Source organism: Lissotriton helveticus, chromosome 5_1 (genome assembly GCF_964261635.1).
Source record: "Lissotriton helveticus chromosome 5_1, aLisHel1.1, whole genome shotgun sequence".
Classification (NCBI taxonomy): Eukaryota; Metazoa; Chordata; class Amphibia; order Caudata; family Salamandridae; genus Lissotriton; species Lissotriton helveticus.
The window spans coordinates 41,471,551-41,490,984 of NC_136065.1; the positions used below are offsets into that span (position 1 = coordinate 41,471,551).

Here is a 19,434-nt window from a genome sequence, read left to right on the forward strand (position 1 = left end):
AAGGAAAGGAGAAGTCTGGTAAACAGAGTTCTTCAGAACTGGTTTGGACTGGGCAAAGGCTCCTCTCCCCTCAGAGAACAAAGGATTTCTGGGTATACATATTGGGACCCTGTTCCCATGAATTTATATCACTCAGAACAGCAAGAAGAAACCTTGACTGAGGAGAGGAACCTGAAGAAAATGAGGAGAGACTATTCCCAAGCTGAAGTGCTGCTTGGGGGATTGGCCTGGAGTGGTTGCCTTACTGCCAAAGAAAGGAGAAAGGAACTTTTGAGTAACTTTGCTTTCAACTTGTGAAGGATCTCCAAGGGCTTGGATAAGAGCTTGCCTCCTGCTGAAGGCTCTGGGGCAATAGATTTCACCCCCCAGCTCCCCAAAGTTCTTGTGGAAGTGCCTGCTGCTGTTTTGGGCCTTCTGAGGAACTGCGCATCGCAAAGAGCTGGAAGCGAGACTCAACGAGAAGAAGCGTGTTGCCGTTGCTGTGCCTGCATTCGCTTTCCGGAGAAAGGAGGGTGTCGCAGATGGAACTGTCGCACTGCACCGCATCGGAGTGAAGCGTGCCACAACGAAGAGGAAGCGTGTCGCCGTCGCTGCTGCTGCCGTCGCAACTCCGAAGGGGGAGGGTGTCGCCGCTGTGGTTGTCGCACTGCACCACATCAGGAGAAGACTCTCGCAACGAGGTCGGAGCGTGTCGCCGTCGCTGTTTCTGCCGTCGCATCTCCGGAGGAAGGAGGGTGTCGCCGCTGGAACTGTCGCCTTGCACCGCATCGACCAAGAGCACCTCGCATCCCCGAGAAGCACGCCGCCGTCGGAGCTGCTGCAGTCCCATCTTGGATGTTGCCGCTGTAGTTGTCGCATCAAGCGGAAGCTTCACACATCGTGGAAGAAGAGCGTCGCCGCTGGAGCTGCTGCCGTCGCATCTTGGATGTCGCCGCTGTAGTCCACGCATCGAACCGAGAAGCTTCTCGCATCCCCAAGCGGTGTGCCGCATCTGGAAGATCTTCACATCTTTATTTCTTTGTATCTGAACTTTGCCGCATTTCCCATCGCTGCGACATTGCTTGTCGTGGAAGCTCAACGCAACGTAAGGTACATTGACGCAGAGTGTCGCATCTAAGAACTGAACTGAACTAAGCTTAAATCTACCATCTTAAAGTAATCATAGTGTGTATTTTTGTCGTTAATTGGCCTTGTGGTAATTCTACATAAAGTCTACTTATTTTTTATATAAAACCTGTGTGGTGTCCATTTGTAGTGTTGTCACTGGGTTACTGTGTGTGGTCACAAATGCTTAACTCACAACGCCTCTGAAGTAAAGTATTGGCTGCTCTCGCCACGCTACCTTGAGGGTGAGCAGGGGTTATTTTAGGGTGTAATCCCCCTTGTCCTGACTAGAGGAGAGGGTCCCTGCTTGTCACAAGTACCTACCTGCGCCAACCAGAGCCCCCCAAATCTAACAGTTTCCAACCAGGTCAAACTGGAGCGAGCCAGATATGCCAAGAGGGTTTAACTGCTTTGACATCCTTACAAAAGAAGAGCTCAATGAGATGTCTAGCTGTTGGTTCTCCAAAGGCACTGTGGAGATGGAAGTGAGCTGGGTCTCCAGAATTTGAATATACATCCTTAGCCTCAAAGAATGTCGAGTCTAGGTCAAAGAGGAGCCAGGAAATCAGCAGCCAGGTTGCAGCAGAGCACACAAAGTCACTGTAACTGCTTGAGACCAGTGAGTTTTCTACAAGCAGTGCCACAAGCCCCACTCGGGCCACCAGCCAAAACTCCTCCATTCAGCGGACAAACACTGCTACACCTCTCCTAGGTTTGTGCCCACTGAACTCCACTGATACCAAAACCCAGCCCGACCCTCTGCACCTACCCAGACCCACCAGTTGCCTCCACTGCTGTGTCACTGGGCTGAGCAGCACAATGGTGGGGGTATCTGCTCTTATCTTCTAAGGGGTTGGATGCTCCAAACAGGACCAGTTAGGCACAGGCACAGGCACCTAGGCTGCATCCACTGTCCATGCAAAGACTGGTGAAGGAGTGGGCCTCTTGCATGCTCTACATGTACAGCTTGTACCAGTGCCAGAACTTCACATTTAAAAAATGGAGGTGACTAGAAACACAGAGCAGTGGTTGCACCTAGGCCCTCCCTTCTCCTACTTTGTCAGCAAGGATGCAACTAAGTCCCTGATGACCCCTGCAGCCACCCTTGCGCCACATCTTCTGGAGCCTCTCTGCACCGCACGACTGGCTCTGCTCCCCTATATTGGCACCTGCTCATGTGATCATCATATATTGCCTAAACAGGGAAAATTGATGTTAAAATGATAAAATAAAATAATAAAAATACAGATAATTTGCCTTACAATACAATACAATAAAATGTACAAAGCTCGCAGCTGATTTCAAGGAAGGGTCCCGGTGATGACAGCAGAAAAACCCGAAAGACCAAAACTCTAGAGAATCAGAGAACCTGGAGCCAAGCAGCTAAGAGGAAAGTCTTCAACTGTTTACAAACAATTGAGTCAGAGGGGACCGAGTGTAGCGCAGTGGGAGGGGAGCCAGAGATTACTAGTCAAAAATGCCAATGATCTTCCTCCTCTTCTTGCACCCTTGAAACTTCTAATAGCATCAGATCATTGGAATGCAAGGCGCTGCCCTGACAGTACACTTTCAGCCTTCTCCTCAGGACTATGGGCCTGTCAAGTGAAAAGCTCTGTACGCATGAATTAATGCTTTTAATTTGAGGCGACAACCGATGGGCAGCCTCTGCGGTTGGCGTAGGGAGGCAGAACTGATAGGCGTGCCGGCACCTTCAGTATGAGACATGCTAGAGCATTTTGGATGATCTGCAGATGATGAAGCAGGTAAATGGCAAGCCTAGGTACCAATAGCTCACATAGTACAGTTTGGATGTCACCAAAGCATGTGCAATAGTTTCTCGATTAGTTTCCAGCACTAGATGAAACATTTTCCTGAATGTTTTCATAGTGAAGAAGCAACTGTCAGACACATCAGAGCACGTGATTCGAAGGACAGATTGGAATCAATATAAAAACCAAGGTCTCTTACACATGAAGAGGGTGGGGGATGTGTTTGAAGGTTGATGTATAAATGACACCCCTGACCAGATATCCAAGTAGGATTTAAGCAAGACCCATGCGTGGCCTTGGAATTCAACATTCCACAACTTGTTTAGGATGATTGAATGCGATACAGTGTTGAACGCCAACAATAGATCCAGTTAAACTACCATAGCGTTGGCATTCTGATCAGGTTGTCTTTAATAAATTCAGTAACTTCCAGGAAAGCTGATTCTGTGCTATAGCCCGCTCGAAAGCCCAATTGTGTATCGTGAAGGAGGTGGCTGAATTCCAAATACTGGGAGAGTTGATGGTTGACCATCTTCTCTAACATTTTGGCTACAGCAGGAAGAAGCAAAACCGGCCTAAAGTTGCTCAGCACCTTAGGGTCCACAGAGGAAGAAATAGGGCTTGCTTCCAAAAATTTGGCATAACCTCAGACTCCAGGGAGTAGTTCATTAACTTGTGCAAGGAGAGAATAACAAGAGGTGTGGCCAAATTCAGAATGCCTGGGAGATATTGATCTAGAGGTGAGCCGGGCTTGGAGTTGGCTAGTATAGAAAGAGATAGGAGATAGTTTCAAACTTACACGGTAATGATATGTTATAGGAGCTTTTAAAGCGCACTTATTTCCAAAGGTGTCCTGGGGCTGAGCACTGACTCACAGAATCCAAAGCTAAAATGTCTATACCGAGAATAGCCAAGTCTTCAGCCCCTTTCTAAAAGAAAGGAGCTCTGGGGCATTCCTAAGATGCAGTGTCAGACTGTTCCAGGCTTTCGCAGTAAAAAGTAAAAGCTGCTGCTACCCCAGCTAACTTTTTTAACTCGGGGGACAATTACTAGCTTTCCTTTGGAGGAGCGCAGTGCTCTACCAGGAACATACCATTCAAAGCATCTGCTCAGAAATTCCGGACACAACCCATTAGCGACTTGAAAACCGTGCACAATGCTTTGAATTGTGCTCGTTTTAATACTGGCAGCCAATGCAGTTACCGAAGTCCATCTCGAGCTGAGACAAACCTTGGTATGTCTGTAAGTAGTATAGCCGTCGCATTTTGCACTAGCTCGAATCTGTAAAGATGTTTTTTTTTTCAGATTCAGGTACGGACAATTGCAATAATCCAGCCATGAAAAAATGAGGGCTGAGACTGCTGTCCTAAAACCCTCATCTGGAAGGAAAAATGTAATATTCCTCAGTAATCCAAGGAGGTAAAAGCACATCGATACAACTCCGCTGACCTGGTCTCCAAAGTCAAGTTTGTGATCCATGTAATAGGCTGGAAGATAGCATATTTTCCAGAATCCTATGGACAGGGAATTGATTACAAATCATTTTGATTTTGTTAAAAAAGAAGTTAGGAAGTCCTTCACATAGTCTAGCTGACAGGGTCAAGCCACATTGGGAAGCCCTGGGAAATATAAAAAAATAACCATATTAAAAGGGTCTCAAGGTTTATTAGAAGTAGATGAAATCAAGGAGGAGATAAACTCCTCATAAGCCCTACAAGAAGCTGCATGGAAACTTGTCAAGGCTCTCTTGTTTGTAGTTTTCACCTCCTGATCCAACTCTGCTCAAGGCATTTACAGAGTGACTTTTTCTCTCTTAAGGCAGGTGAAAACAAAGGTGGCAAAGACCTTGATCTCCATCACTGTTACCTTTCTTTGTAGGGCACGTAGGTCAAGGGCAGAGGAAAGCCAGTTGTTAATCTCAGCAAGATCAGAACCCACCGAACCCGTCACTCAAGTGGAATAGATAGGAGAGCCTCAGATAACTGCAACTCTGAAATCTGGCATCAAGGATGAGCAACGTTGTACACAGTAGGCTGCGGCCACATGGACTGATTGATAATAATCTTAAAAGGAATCAAAAAGTTAGCAGCCAATGTAAGCTTGAGTTCAGAACTAGGGTGGACAATCAGAAATGCAAGAAAATTAGGTCTAAAATGTATCCCGCACTATGTGTGGGCTCATGCACATGTTGCTCAAGGTTGAAACCCTCTGAGGTGTTCATAATTTGTTTGCCCGGCACACAGCTAAAGTCAACAATGTGCAAGTCAAAGTCTCCTAGTAGCAGGACATTTGAATGCAGTATGGAAAATTGACGTACCAAGTCGACAAATATATGAGGGACTCATTTGTGCTTCTTGGAATTCTGTAAATTACAGCCCAGCCAGCATGAAAGACAGATCTATAACAATAGAGACGGAAAGACCTTCCATCAATAGAAATTGTGCAACAAAAGGTATCTTGGAACGATACCGCCACACCTTTGCCACTTTTCTCAGTACTAATAATGGCCTGAATAAGATTCTCCTCTGGAATGGCTAAAGCAATGTCAGGCGCTTGCTATGAAATATTGTTAACACTGTCACATTATTTAGTCATACACTACTACATATTTCTAGTGGCACTGGATGTACTCTGACAAGGACCATTTCAGCATAAACTCTCAATTGTTTGGGGTTCTAATTTACTGGGGGTCGATTCAAAGTTACATTCCTGTAAACTGAATCTCCGTCTATACTTTGTATCATCTCTGGGTCTCGTTTATTGGCTACGGGTAGCGTGAGGTAAAACTGCTGTCATGTGAACAGTGAGTAGGTCCTCTGACCCTCGGTCTAGGTCCACTCTCTCCCCGCAGCTCTGCTGTGCCGTCTCTTGCCTCCAGACCCTGACCTCCTACTTGGGAGGATTAAGGCTGCTGCCTGATCCTGCGCCTGCTGTCCACTCCAACTGGGACCAGACTGCCTGCAACCACGTAACCTTCCTCAGACGTTTTTCTTTCTTCATTTTTTCCCTGTTGTGCTACTGGTATTGTGCCCATCTGTGTATTGCTCTAATTGCACCACTGTTTTTAGTTTCTCATGCCTGACTGTTCCTTTTGCCTTTCGCCGATGCTGGCCCTGTGGCCCCTGCCCCCAGAATTCCTCTGCTCCAGCCTCCCAGCCTCTCCTCCCTCCCACCTCCCATACTTAATGGCAGCCGCAACGGGGGAGGGCTAGTAAGACCTCCAACCCTCGGTCTAGGTCCACTCTCCCTCCGCAGCTCTGCTGTGCCATCTCTTGCCTCCAGACCCTGACTTCCTCCTTGGGAGGTTCGAGGCTTCTGCCCGCTCCTGCTGCTGCTGCTCGCTCCAACTGGGACCAGACTGCCTGCAACCAGGCATCCTTTCTCAGCCATTTTTTCCCTCCATTTTTCCCTGTTGTGCCACTGTTATTGTGCCCATCTGTGTCTTGCTCTAATATCACCACTGTTTTTATTTTCTCGTGCCTGCCTGTTCCTTTCGCTTTTCACTGCTGCTGCCTCTGTGACCCCTCCCCCCGGAAATCCCCCTGGAATTCCCCCTCTCCCACCGCCAAGCCTCTCCTCCTTTCCACCTCCCCTACTTAATGGGGGCTGTTGCACGGTCGTGCAGCGGCCGCGTCAAAGGCAAGCCCCTATGCGCCCCTCTGCGCCCGTCCGTGATCTTACCGCGGCCAGCGCCAGGAATCCTGGACCTCCCACTACCCATCACTATGACACCACCACCCTCCTCGCACTCAGCCCTGGTAGACTTAGAGAATGCCATCAGGCCTTCCCAAATCTGACCCATGGCCAGTTCTGCCTCAAGAGCTGCCAGACCCTCACCGCCACCCTGGCCTCCAACACCACCAATGCCAGCACCAATGGTACCCTAAAATGCATCCTCCTCAACATACGCTCTGTACACAAACATGCCATGGAAATTTGCAACCTACTTGACTCTCTCTTGCCCGACATCGCCTTCTTCACAGAGACCTGGACCAATGCATCCCTTCCCCCCGACATCAGCACCGTCATCCCAGACGTATACAATATCCAGAGGAAATATCACCTCAACCAACCAGGAGGGGGCGTCACCATCGCCCAAAAGGACACCCTCCGCCTCACCACCTCCAGGGAAACCTTGGCCTCTGCCGCACACCTGCACTTCCAGATCCAGAACACCCCCAAAGCCATACTCCATGGAATCCTCGTCTACAGGCCCCCTGGACTCCGAACACCCTTCCCCACCACCATCTCTGACTTCAACGGACCCCACGCCATCACCTCAACAACCTACATACTCACTGGAGACCTGAACTTCCACCTGGACAACCCCAGTGACCCCAACTCCATTATCTTTTGTGACAACCTCGCCAGCATTGGACTTAAACAACTCATGAACACCCCGACCCAGAGAGCAGGACACACCCTCGACCCCATCTTTGCGGCAGGAAGCAGCATCCAATTCAGCCACACAACGCAACAGCCATTACAGACGACTTCTGTGTACACTTCGCCATCAACAAACCCAAGGCACCCAAACCAGCCCCACGCCCACCACGGAGGAACTGGAACAAGTTACTGACGAACAACTTAACTCCACCCGAGACAACTACACCTGAGCACCCGATGTAAACAACAAAGCCAGAGAACTGCACACCTGGATCTCCAACTGCGCAGACAAGCTTGCCCGCTATGCAACTCCGGCAGACAACGCCCCTAGTAAGTCACCTGGTTCAACATCGCTCTCCAAGAAGCAAGACACACCTGCAGATGCCTGGAGAAGACCTGGAGAAACACCAAGACAACCGAAAACCACACCACCTACAAGAACACCATGACGGACTACCAGAAGCAGATCAGAGCCACTAAAAGGAACTTCATCCACAACAAAATTTATGCCAACAACACCAATGACATTTTCAGTGTCATTCAAGAATTCAGCCACAGACATCACCCCATCCCAAGAACTCTGCGACAAGCTTGGAACCTCTTTCCACCTCAAGATCAAAAACCTCTACGACAACTTCATCGACCATCCACCAGGTGCTACAGACGGCCCCGCCCCCCAGAAACACCAGCCAGCCCACCATCTCCAACTGGACACCGATCACGGCCGAAGACACTGCCTCGACCATAAAAAGCATACACTCATGGGGCCCCACCGACTCCTGCCCCCCTCACATCTACCACAGAGCCGTGGCTGCCATTGCACCCAAACTACAACGCACCATCAACACCACCTTCAAAACAGGCACCTTCCAAGATGACTGGAAGCCTGCAGAAGTCAGACCCCTGCTCAAGATGCCCACAGCTGACCCCACCGACCTCAAGAACTATCGGCCCATCTCGCTCCTCCCCTTTGCAGCCAAAGTTGCAAAAAAAAACAGTCAACAGGAAACTGAAACGATTCATTGAAGAGAACACTGTCTTCGACCTGTCACAATCCTAATTTTGATGCAACCACAGCACAGAGACTGCGCTACTCGCCGCCACAGATGACATCTGCACCCTCCTGGACCAAGGCTACTCCACAGCCCTCATCCTACTTGACCTATCAGCAGCCTTTGACACCGTCTCCCACCGCACACTAGTCGCCAGACTACACGATGCAGGCATACAAGGAACGGCCCTGGACTGGATCTGATCATTCCTCACCGGAAGAAGCCAAAGGATCAGACTCCCACCCTTCTTCTCCAACCCCATGAAAATCACCTGCAGAGTTCCACAGGGTTCATCACTGAGTCCAACCCTCTTCAACATCTACATGGTCCCCCTTCCAGCCATTGTCTGACAACACAGACTCACCATTGTATCCTACCCCAATGTCACCCAGCTCATCCTCACCCTCACAAAAGACCCCACCACCTCCAATATCAAGTTCCAGAAAGGAATGCAAGACGTTGCAGTTTGGATGACCAACAGCTGCCTGAAGCTCAACGCCAGAAGTCCTCATCCTCAGTACCACCCCTTCTGCATGGGACAGCACCTGGTGGCCGACTGCCCTCGGGAGTCGGAAGCCCACCTACCCCCTCAGACCACACCAAGACCCTCAGCATCGTACTCGTACTCGATTCATCACTCACCATGAACAGACAGGTCAAATCATTCTTAACGCTTAAATAGCACCATCAATCTCCAGCAGACACACTTTGACTTTGATTGATCTATCTACAGCATGAGTCTGGGACACAGCAACATTGGCAATATCTACTACAACAGTACCACTTGGAATTATCTCAGGTGATACCTTCAATAGTCCATTGTTTTGATTTTCTCTTGGGGGGGCTGTGATCTATACTCCTGTGAATTACATTTCAGTGTATAGTGTCTGTTGTACATGGCTCTCTTTTACCTATTGATGATGGAGGAGGGTGGGGATAACTTATATAAGTGTGACTTCTGTGTATGCTCTTAGTGTTCATCCCCAAAAGGGGACAGTTGGAGTGCTACTAATGTGAATGTTATTTTTGATATGTTTGAGTGTACTCACACCTTCATCATGAGCTAGATAAATTCCAACACACACTTAGTCTTATGTTTCTCTTCTTCCCTCAGGAGCATCAGCCTGTGACCTGGAGAAGGAAAGAGGTAAGTTAGATAATGGTGAATTAGAAACTTTTGGGGCCAAAATCGAAGCATAATTATATAATTTAAAAGTATATGGTTCACGCACTACTTAGTTTATCAATTTTAAAGAAAAGTATTGAAGTTGTATCGGGCAGCAGCGTATTGCTCTCTAATCTCTGAAGTGTGAATAGAACATGTAGTGGTCCCCTCACAGGTGAACGTCCCCTTGTTGCACTGCCAATGTTCCCAAAAGAGGGAGTATTCATGTTGATCACCAGTTCAACACTGGTGATAAACGTGAATACTCCCTCTTTTAGGAACATTGGCAGTGCAACAAGGGGATGTTCCCCAGTGAGCGGAGCACTACATGTTATAATTATATACAAGTCTAAGGACAAAAGTTCTAATATGCTTTCACATTGAAAGAAGGAGTATCTTTTAGAGGTGTCAGAAATTCATGTAAATTGCTTTTGTGTATTTATGTGAGATTTCAGAAGAATTTTACAACATTTTGCATAATTACACAAAATGCAAATCTAGCAATTTGTGCAAAATTTTAGCACACAATTAGTCACTGTGTCAATTTTTAACATGAGGCAAATAGGTCGAAAAAAGCACTATAAACAACACTAATTGTGTTCTGGTGTTATTGTGAATATTTTTTCCACGAACGGCAAGACAATGTACATGAAATGGCACCAAATAATAATGTGATGGATGGAATACTTGGAGTAATGCCAGCCACTGCAGATCGCTCTGGGCCGTGTCCCAATCCAACATTTTTCACCTTCCATGCCACCTGAGTTTGGACCTAATCCATTGCAAATCAGTCTTGACCCTGCTCGAGTCAGAAAAGTCCATCCTAAACTGCCAAGCCAGGACTTCCATGAGCCAGAAAACAAGTAACCCAGGACCAATTCCGCCATTATTATGGACTCATCAGTCAGGTATCGCCTGTTTTTAGTAGCATAATGAGCACAGGACCCATGTGGCTGCATGCCCGTCACACTTAGGGTGGCAACAACAACAAGGTGGTGGATGGAATGCTTGAATTAATCTCTGCCATTGGCAGTCGCTGGGTTGCATGTGTTCCTGTTCAAGGAGGACCTAACTTTTCAGTTTGTGCTGGACTGTTCTGAATTAAGCAGGGTCAATATTGATTTGCATATAATTGTATCCAAGCTGAGGTGACAAGGTGGGCAAATAACAATGGATTGGGATGCAACCCTGAGTAATTACAGAGGAATTAATTCATGCTTTCCATCCATTACTTTTTGTATACTTTCGTTTGTCGCCCTAAGTGGGATGTGTCTTCCCAGACATGGGTCCCGTGAGCACAGTTGCACTGGAAACAAGCTGTACCCAACTTCTGAGGCCATAACTAGGACAAAACCAGTCCTGCGTTCCTTTTGTTCTGGTTGTGAGAGGTCAGTTCAGGGTAGCTTGTTCCGACTGAAGCAGGATCAAGACTGATTTTCATATGGCGGGGTCCAAACTGAGGTGACATGGTGTGCAAAAGCATGATGGTTTGGGATGCTGACCCATGTTAAATGTTAACAGTGGCTAAGATTATTGCAAGAATGCCATCCATCACTTTATCCTGCTCTCCCGAGAAAAGCACAACAGTTATTTCTGCTTACATTCTCTCTGGGGGCAACCTCTAGGAGCCTGCCCCTTCCCAGAGAACAACCATCAACTGGCAGTGAAGCTCCATTTGCTCGCACTGGTCGATAGGGGTCAAAGGTCACCAAAATTCACAAGGGCATATCTCTGGCCCTGGGCCAATTTGGATGGTCTTTGGCTCATTTTGCTCCTGTTGGCAAGCCCTAATGACCTGGTCTCCTGGCCTCAAAGTGGATGAAGTTTGGAGGGAGCTGGCTTCAATGGCTTCCTGTGTCAGCCTTTCATTTTGCTTCTCCTTTGGGCTTCCCTCCTTCTGTGAGCAGCTGACCAATCATTCTCCCAACTGGCCCTCAAGGGGTCTAAGGAGACCAGCCTCCTGGTCCAGGGGAGTGCCCCACTGGTCCTGCAGTGAATCTGAGTCAGAGCACTAAGGCCATATGGCAGTCAGTTGGTTCTTCCTTCCATTTGTCTATGGCGTCAGCATCCAAGTCCAGTGTTTTGCAGAAAAGCACAATCACTAAGGTCTCTCTGCCCTGTGCAGGACCTTTTAAGTGGGGGCAGGAGGCACCAGCAGGGAAGCACCTCTGGCCTATCCTGAGGTGCCACATCACCTCTCCGCCCCTGTTTCAACCTTCCTGAACAACCTTCTGGGATACTTCAAGAAGATGCCAATTAAGAGTCAATTGCCACATGTACTGCGGGGCTCTCAGCTCCAACCCTTGCTGATATCACTGCCAGGGCCTGCCCCATCTAAACTTCAAAAGTGCCCAATTCCTGATTGGGCTCCAGACTCTGGGTACCTTCCCTTTAGTTAGTGGACCTGGTATGGCCCTCTTCCTGTCACAGGTTGACAGCTGGCTGAATGATGCACAGCTATCCACCCCACCATGTCCTTCTGAGGAGCTGACCAAATATGGGTTAATTGCTCCCTTTGTGGGGGGACACCTTTGTTCCTACTGTTGAAGAGAAGAGTAATTAACCCCACCCAGCATGGTGACAACAGGCCTGGGCTCTGATCCTGAGAAACATTACATTTCTGGTATGACCCATAAGCCGTACAGCTATGATTTTGGACTTTACAGTATTGTTTTTTTCAGACAGGTTACATTGGTATTTGGTGATTGTTATGGCCCGGGTGTCTCAAGACCACGGGGAAGCAAAGCTGCTATCTAGGGAAGCCTTCCCATATGGTAAAATGGAGTGTTTATGCAGACAAGCAGTAAAGCACAATGGCTTTCCTATCTGTGTACAACAACAATATAAGGCCTATCCCATATCAATACCCAATCCTGCTGAGTCCCTTCTGCTCCAGACTGCCTGCGCACATGTTCCTGGGCTGTGCACAACAGGAGTCTACTACTCGCAGGCCTCACATGTTTGCACATGCATGTGCACATGTGCCCACATGTAACCCGCCCAGTGCCCCTTACCTGCCTGCGATGCAGCGGCCTTATCGTAAAAGGTAGACCATGGCAATTTTACCATGACTTTACTGTGGGTGAGCCACAGGTATGAAGCTCTATGACAGTAAGAGGTCAAACAACAGATGATCAAAAAGCAAAAAATCCAGGTGAATTTGATGGTCAGAACCACCTTATCACACACGCCGGGGCCGGCTGATTATTCCAAGGTAGAATTGGCCAGTATGCACAGGTATTCTTTACATACTGACTTATTACAAGTGGCAAGGGGTTCTGAAAGGACACCCAACTCGCTAGTTGTCCACAACCCCAGATACCTTATGCTGGTCCTCGGCTGCTAAGACAACCTACCTCCCCCAGCCTTGAGGCCTCCTCTCCCTACAGGGATCCAAGACTGGACTTTGAACCATCTTGGTTCTAGGTTCATTGCAGCTAAGTCGCTACTTGTCTACATAAGGTGAGCAGCACTAGGCCTACCCTTGCTCTGGGTCATGCAACACTATGCCTCCTGCTCTTTTGGACATGGGTAACATGCCTCAGATCTGATACCTTCACACTGGATATGTCTAGGAAATATCACCTGTGTCACTGGATGGTCCCCTTCTGAAAATTATTCCACCCAGTACCTTCTTTCTGGGTCCCCACATTCTGAAGATGAAGCCTCTTTTGACCCTCACCTACAGCATGCTGCTGTGGTTTATAGCTTCCCCCATCCATTTGGGATGACTGTCTTCTCCATAGAAAGAACAGCTTATGTATTCCTTTTGGTAACTCTCCATCGCAGAGACACACTCTTACCCACCAGGTAAAAGGGTTAGATCATCCAGTCGTGGGTTTCTTGGCAGAAACACATTGATACCCTAGACCCGCTGGTTAGGATTTGCATTGTAGGAGTATGCCAGATTGTTATAATATTCTGTATCTATGCATATATAAGTTGTCTCAAAAAGATGGTGTTTTATTCACTATGTTGGCACTCATAACTTTTGTCTGCTTCTATTTATCATTCCAGCACATATTTTCGGATCACTGAAATAATATCGACTGCCAAAATATCGACTACCCAAAATATTGAGGAAAAAATATCTACAGCCAAAATATCGAGTTTGTATGTACAAACAGGTAAGTACAAAAATATCGAGTACAAAATATCGTTTACAAAAACATAGATGTAAAAAATATCGACTTTATTAAAAAGTGTTAAATTAAATTAAAATTTTAAATTAATTACTAAGATATACTTACAAAGACTTACATTAAATTATAATAATTAAATATTTAATTAAAGTTATAAAAAAAATTAACAATAATATTTATTAAAACATATATATATATATTAACATATTATAATGAAATAATATCCAATTTTATTTATGTACAATAGCAAAATGTAAAAAAATACTATTCCCAATCCAGTGGGTGCAACAGTAGGGAAAGTGTTGGATAGCGTAGGGGTAAAACCACTCCAGTGGGTGCAACAGTAGGGAAAGCGTTGGATAGCGTAGGGGTAAAAATTACGATTCCCACTCCAGTGGGTGCAACAGTAGGGAAAGCGTTGGATAGCGAAGGGGTTAAAATTACTATTCCCACTCCAGAGAGTGCAACAGTAGGGAAAGCGTTGGATAGCGTAGGGGTAAAAATTACTATTCCCACTCCAGTGGGTGCAACAGTAGGGAAAGCGTTGGATAGCGTAGGGGTTTAAATTACTATTCCCACCCCAAAGAGTGCAACAGTAGGGAAAGCGTTGGATAGCGTAGGGGTTTAAATTACTATTCCCACTCCAAAGAGTGCAACAGTAGGGAAAGCATTGGATAGCGTAGAAGTAAAAATTACTATTCCCACTCCAGTGGGTGCAACAGTAGGGAAAGCGTTGGATAGCGTAGAGGTAAAAATTACTATTCCCACTCCAGTGGGTGCAACAGTGGGGAAAGCGTTGGATAGCGTAGGGGTAAAAATTACTATTCCCACTCCAGTGGGTGCAACAGTAGGGAAAGCGTTTGATAGCGTAGGGGTTAAAATGACTATTCCCACTCCAGTGAGTGCAACAGTAGGGAAAGTGTGGGATAGCGTAGGGGTAAAAATTACTATTCCCACTCCAAAGAGTGCAACAGTAGGGAAAGCGTTGGATAGCGTAGGGGTTAAAATTACTATTCCCACTCCAAAGAGTGCAGCAGTAGGGAACGCATTGGATAGCGTAGAGGTAAAAATTACTATTCCCTCTCCAGTGGGTGCAACTGTAGGGAAAGCGTTGGATAGCGTAGGGGTAAAAATTACTATTCCCACTCCAGTGGGTGCAACAGTAGGGAAAGTGTTGGATAGCGTAGGGGTAAAAATTACTATTCCCACTCCATTGGGTGCAACAGTAGGGAAAGTGTTGGATAGCGTAGGGGTTAAAATTACTATTCCCACTCCAGTGAGTGCAACAGTAGGGAAAGTGTTGGATAGCGTAGGGGTAAACATTACTATTCCCACTCCAAAGAGTGCAACAATAGGGAAAGCGTTGGATAGCGTACGGGTTAAAATTACTATTCCCACTCCAAAGAGTGCAGCAGTAGGGAAAGCATTGGATAGCGTAGAGGTAAAAATTATTATTCCCACTCCAGTGAGTGCAACAGTAGGGAAAGCGTTGGATAGCGTAGGGGTAAAAATTACTATTCCCACTTCAGTGGGTGCAACAGTAGGGAAAGAGTTGGATAGCGTAGGGGTAAAAATTACTATTCCCACTCCAGTGGGTGCAACAGTAGGGAAATCGTTGGATAGCGTAGGGTAAAAAATTAATTAAAAGTAATTACTAATTTAATATAATATAAAAATTAATCAATTAAAATTACAAATTAAATTTAATTAGCAATTCTAATTCAATTAATTACCCATAAAATAAATAATTAACAATTAATTCTACAACAATACCAATAAATATGTTTACATATTTAATTAATTATAAATAAATTACTTCCCACCCAATTCCCCTATAAACCCACAACCCACTACAGAAAATAAATTAGAAAAATTAACATAATTAACAATTAATCAATTAATTTAAATTAATTGCCAATTAAATTTTAATTAATTGCCAAATAAAAATTAATTAACAAATAATTAAAAATGTATAACAATAAATTAATTTACATATTTAATTAATTATTATTAAATTACTTCCCACCCAATTCCCCTATAAACCCACAACCCACTACAGAAAATAAATTAGAAAAATTAACATAATTAACAATTAATCAATTCATTTAAGTTAATTGCCAATTACATTTTAATTAATTACCAAATAAAAATTAATTAACAAATATTTAAAAATTTATAACAAAAAATAATTTACATATTTAATTAATTATTACTTCCCACCCTATTCCCCTATAAACCCACAACCCGCTACAGAATTAAATAACGCAAAAATTTAAAAATACAAATTTAATTAATTATTATTATTTATAACATAAATACACACTTTTCACACATATAATAACATAATACACACTATAAAAAATTCAATATTATTAAAAATTAGATCATTTTAATAACCTATATTATATACTTTAATATTTTAACTGTCTATATTTTTAACAGTCGATATTACTTTACTTACCTTAAAAACAATATTTTTGCTGTCTATATTCTGTCCAGTCGATATTTTGTCCAGTCGATATTTAAAACTCGATATTATGTCCAGTCGATATTTTGAAGTTGATATTATGACTGTGCACCCATATTTTCTATACAAGAATCACTTTGGTTCAATAAATATTGAAAATGTCCCTTTGTGTATTCTTTGTACATTTCACTTGGAGAGAGAGAAAGCACAAGTGTCTGAGCTAAAGGTTCTAGGTCTAGAACGGTTCCTGAGGGAACTGTTTTCATGTTCAGTAGTTGCCAGAACTGTTTGCTCCCTGTCTAGGTTAGGGGGGCTTATGGTGGCACTGTGATCTAGCTGGTGTAAGGGACAACATATCCAGTGGGGATGCATGAAATCAGTCTGGCACCATCCTAAGTTCATGGCATCTAAAAACACGCACTTCCTGCTGATCAGTGGAAACAACACAGCATAGCCACCAACGTTGGTTGGTTTCTAATTTTGGATGGATCAATATATCTATCATGCTTCCTCACAGATCCCTACACGTTTTTTATAACCAGATATATCCGTGGTGGTAGTGAAAATAATCCTCAGCTGAGTAGGTGTGAGACGCTGGCTCCGTATATAATGTACACTGGTATAAGTGGACACCTTGCACTGATCCAGACAATCCATATGGGGATTTTAGTGGTCTTAGACAACCTTAGAAAGCTCTCTAAGTGGAAGCTATGGAGAGCAGCCTTCAGGCTTTTTCCAGAAGGAGTGTAAAGCAGCTTGTTTTACCAGAAAATAATCTTAAAGGTATAAGTTAAGTGAAAAAAAAAACAGTGTATTTATAAAATTATGTATTTATTATAAGACACTCACAAACACATACAGGTATCCCCTAGCCAGAGATGTTCACAATGCACACAATACTTTACGATAGAAACAGGTAAGTGGCACAGCATACACAGTGGTCACCAGGGAGCGACCAAACCATATACTAAAATGGAAACCATGACTCGAGTCAAGACTATATCCAGAGGACATAGAAGTGCTGGGGACTCAAGTAAACCACCCAAAGTAAGTAACCAGGAGCCCCACTGAGGTGTGTGCAGAGTGACAACATGACCGCGGGATCAATGCAAGTCAACAGGTAAGTCACGGTTGCAATTTTGAAAAAAAGAGGACCCTTCCCAGTGGACCCTGAAGAAACCCAGTGGAAGACAAGAGGTTGGAGAGCCACCCCACCCGTGGATACCTTAGGAACCAGGATACCTGCATGAGGGAAGCCAGGACCATAGGTGCGAAGTGACTTAGAGACTTCAGGAAGATGCTGCTGCTGGAGAAGGTGAAAGTGTCCGGTGGAACCAAAAGGTGGATTAAAGAAGTGAAAATCCGGCAAGCAGAGGGGACACAGTCTATGCCACTCATGAGTGACCAGGACGCATGGAAGACAAAGGCGAATCAATGTCGGGTGTTGTAGGAGAGCTGACGGTGACCTTGAAACTGCATCTGTGTGGACCAAGCGATGCTGTGGAAGACCATCAGCTGTACACGAGCTATCCCACATTGGATGTCATGAGTTGAGGGGTCGGTGTTCGGCGGGAGCTCCAATAAACTCTGGCAACTGCAACCTACTAAGGAGTAGAAGAAGGTGCAATGTTGGGACCAGCGAGGACCAAGAGACTCACTACAAGCAGAAGAATCAGGACAGGCTCCAAACAAGCAGGGGAGCCCAAAGAATACAAAATGTGAACCTCAACAGGACCCAGAGGCACAGGAGTTGCAAGAGGACCTCGAGCAGCTACCAAAGAAGTAGGCCCACGATGAAAGCAATGCGGTGTGGTGCAGAATTCTGGTAACTGGAAATGCTTGATGTTGGGGTACTTGGAGCCCGAGGATCTGAGAGGAAAGAAGCCAAAAAGCCTTTGCAATTACAAGTCAATGTGGTGTCCAGGGGTTCAATTCCTGCAGTTCTGGCGAGGTATACTGGCCTCCAAATTGGTGAGAGGGCAGGGCAGGCATTGAGGGATGTGAAGAGCTATCACCTGTGTTGCTGAGCCTTTTGGAGTCAGTAGGAGCACATGATCAGCAGACCAGTTAGCTTAGTTGCTGTTCCTGCAGATACAGGGAGGTGACTCCTTCACTTCAAGGGAGAATATTTCAGTTGTCTTGGATTTCCACAGGTCCTGAATGGGTTCCTGTATGAAGCACAGGCACATACATTGCAGCAGACAAGCCCGGCAAAGAGATCAGGAGCAGCAGGCGTTGTCCTGGTTGCAGCCTTGATGCCCAGAGGAAAGACTAGCAAAGTTCAGAATACCCAGACGGTCGAAGTTTAAGTGGTGCCTGGATTGTATCGTGTCCCCCGACAAATCTTGGGACCCACCCACAGGTAAGCCAATAAATACCCTAATGAAAGGGTTGGAATGATACAGGGGTCCTCCCCTAAGGATGGGCTGGACAAGGGGGAGGATACTCCCCTGTAATTTGTCCAGTGTCATGCCACACAGAGAGCCAATGGCTCCCTGAACTGGTTTGAGCTGGACTATGCATTGATGGCATCAAATGTGCCTTGCAAGCATACTATGTAGCGCTGGCAAGCACTACCACCCTGCCCCAATACACTAAATCCTGTCTGGGAGAAATACCTTGTCGTCTTCTAGACTGAGGTACAGTCTGTGTCTTGGGAGAGGAATCTGGCACCACTGGGGATTCAGATCAAGGAACAAACTCGTGTTTGGTCCCACCTTCCTCTTTCGCTGCTCGGCAGATCCACCATCTTTAAGATAGTCTCTTTTCCTTGGTTATTATACAAGCTTCAAAATCATCCCTACTTGATCTCGCCAAGCTGGTTCACACAGCTCAATGCTCCCCTTCACCACTTTCTTTGGGGGGTCTTCCAGGGTTGCCTTGAGGACATGTTTCCAGTTAACCCACTGTGATGGATTGGCAACACCGGACATTCAAGCCTAATATGCAGCCTCACACTTACTTATCTTAAATGATTGGTGGCCCGGGGATATGTCGGACCATTACATTCCGTCTTGTATGCGGGCGCAGTCCAGAGGGTGCTGCCCCCAGCGACTGCCACAGTTTTTGGCTTCTGGCAGCGTACCCTTCGGCAACTGGAGTGGTGGGGTAGAGTAACAAAGGAGGCCCCCTTGGGGCAAAGGCCTCCTGCTGCTACTGGCCGGTCTTCCTGTTTTTTTCAATGGGATAGAATAGTTATGTCTACTGTTGGGAATGTTTTTTATGGGCTGACGCTGAAATCCTTTCAGAAGCTGCAACAAGAGTATGTGATACCTAGATCGCAGCTCCATAAACACTTGCAGTTCCTTCATGCCTTTGCCCTGTCCCAGGGATTCCATTCTCATACAGA

At 45.8% G+C, this 19,434-nt stretch overlaps 1 protein-coding gene across 2 annotated transcripts in view; it reads left to right on the forward strand.

Annotated features, from left to right (window-relative positions):
- LOC144754111 (butyrophilin subfamily 1 member A1-like) overlaps positions 1-19,434 on the forward strand; it is a 470,572-nt gene that overhangs the window by 105,397 nt on the left and 345,741 nt on the right. For both annotated transcript variants that reach the window (XM_078641678.1, XM_078641677.1), the window contains exon 4: positions 9,426-9,458. In XM_078641678.1, coding sequence (XP_078497804.1) covers positions 9,426-9,458 — 33 coding nt within the window. The remainder of the gene's footprint in view (positions 1-9,425; positions 9,459-19,434) is intronic.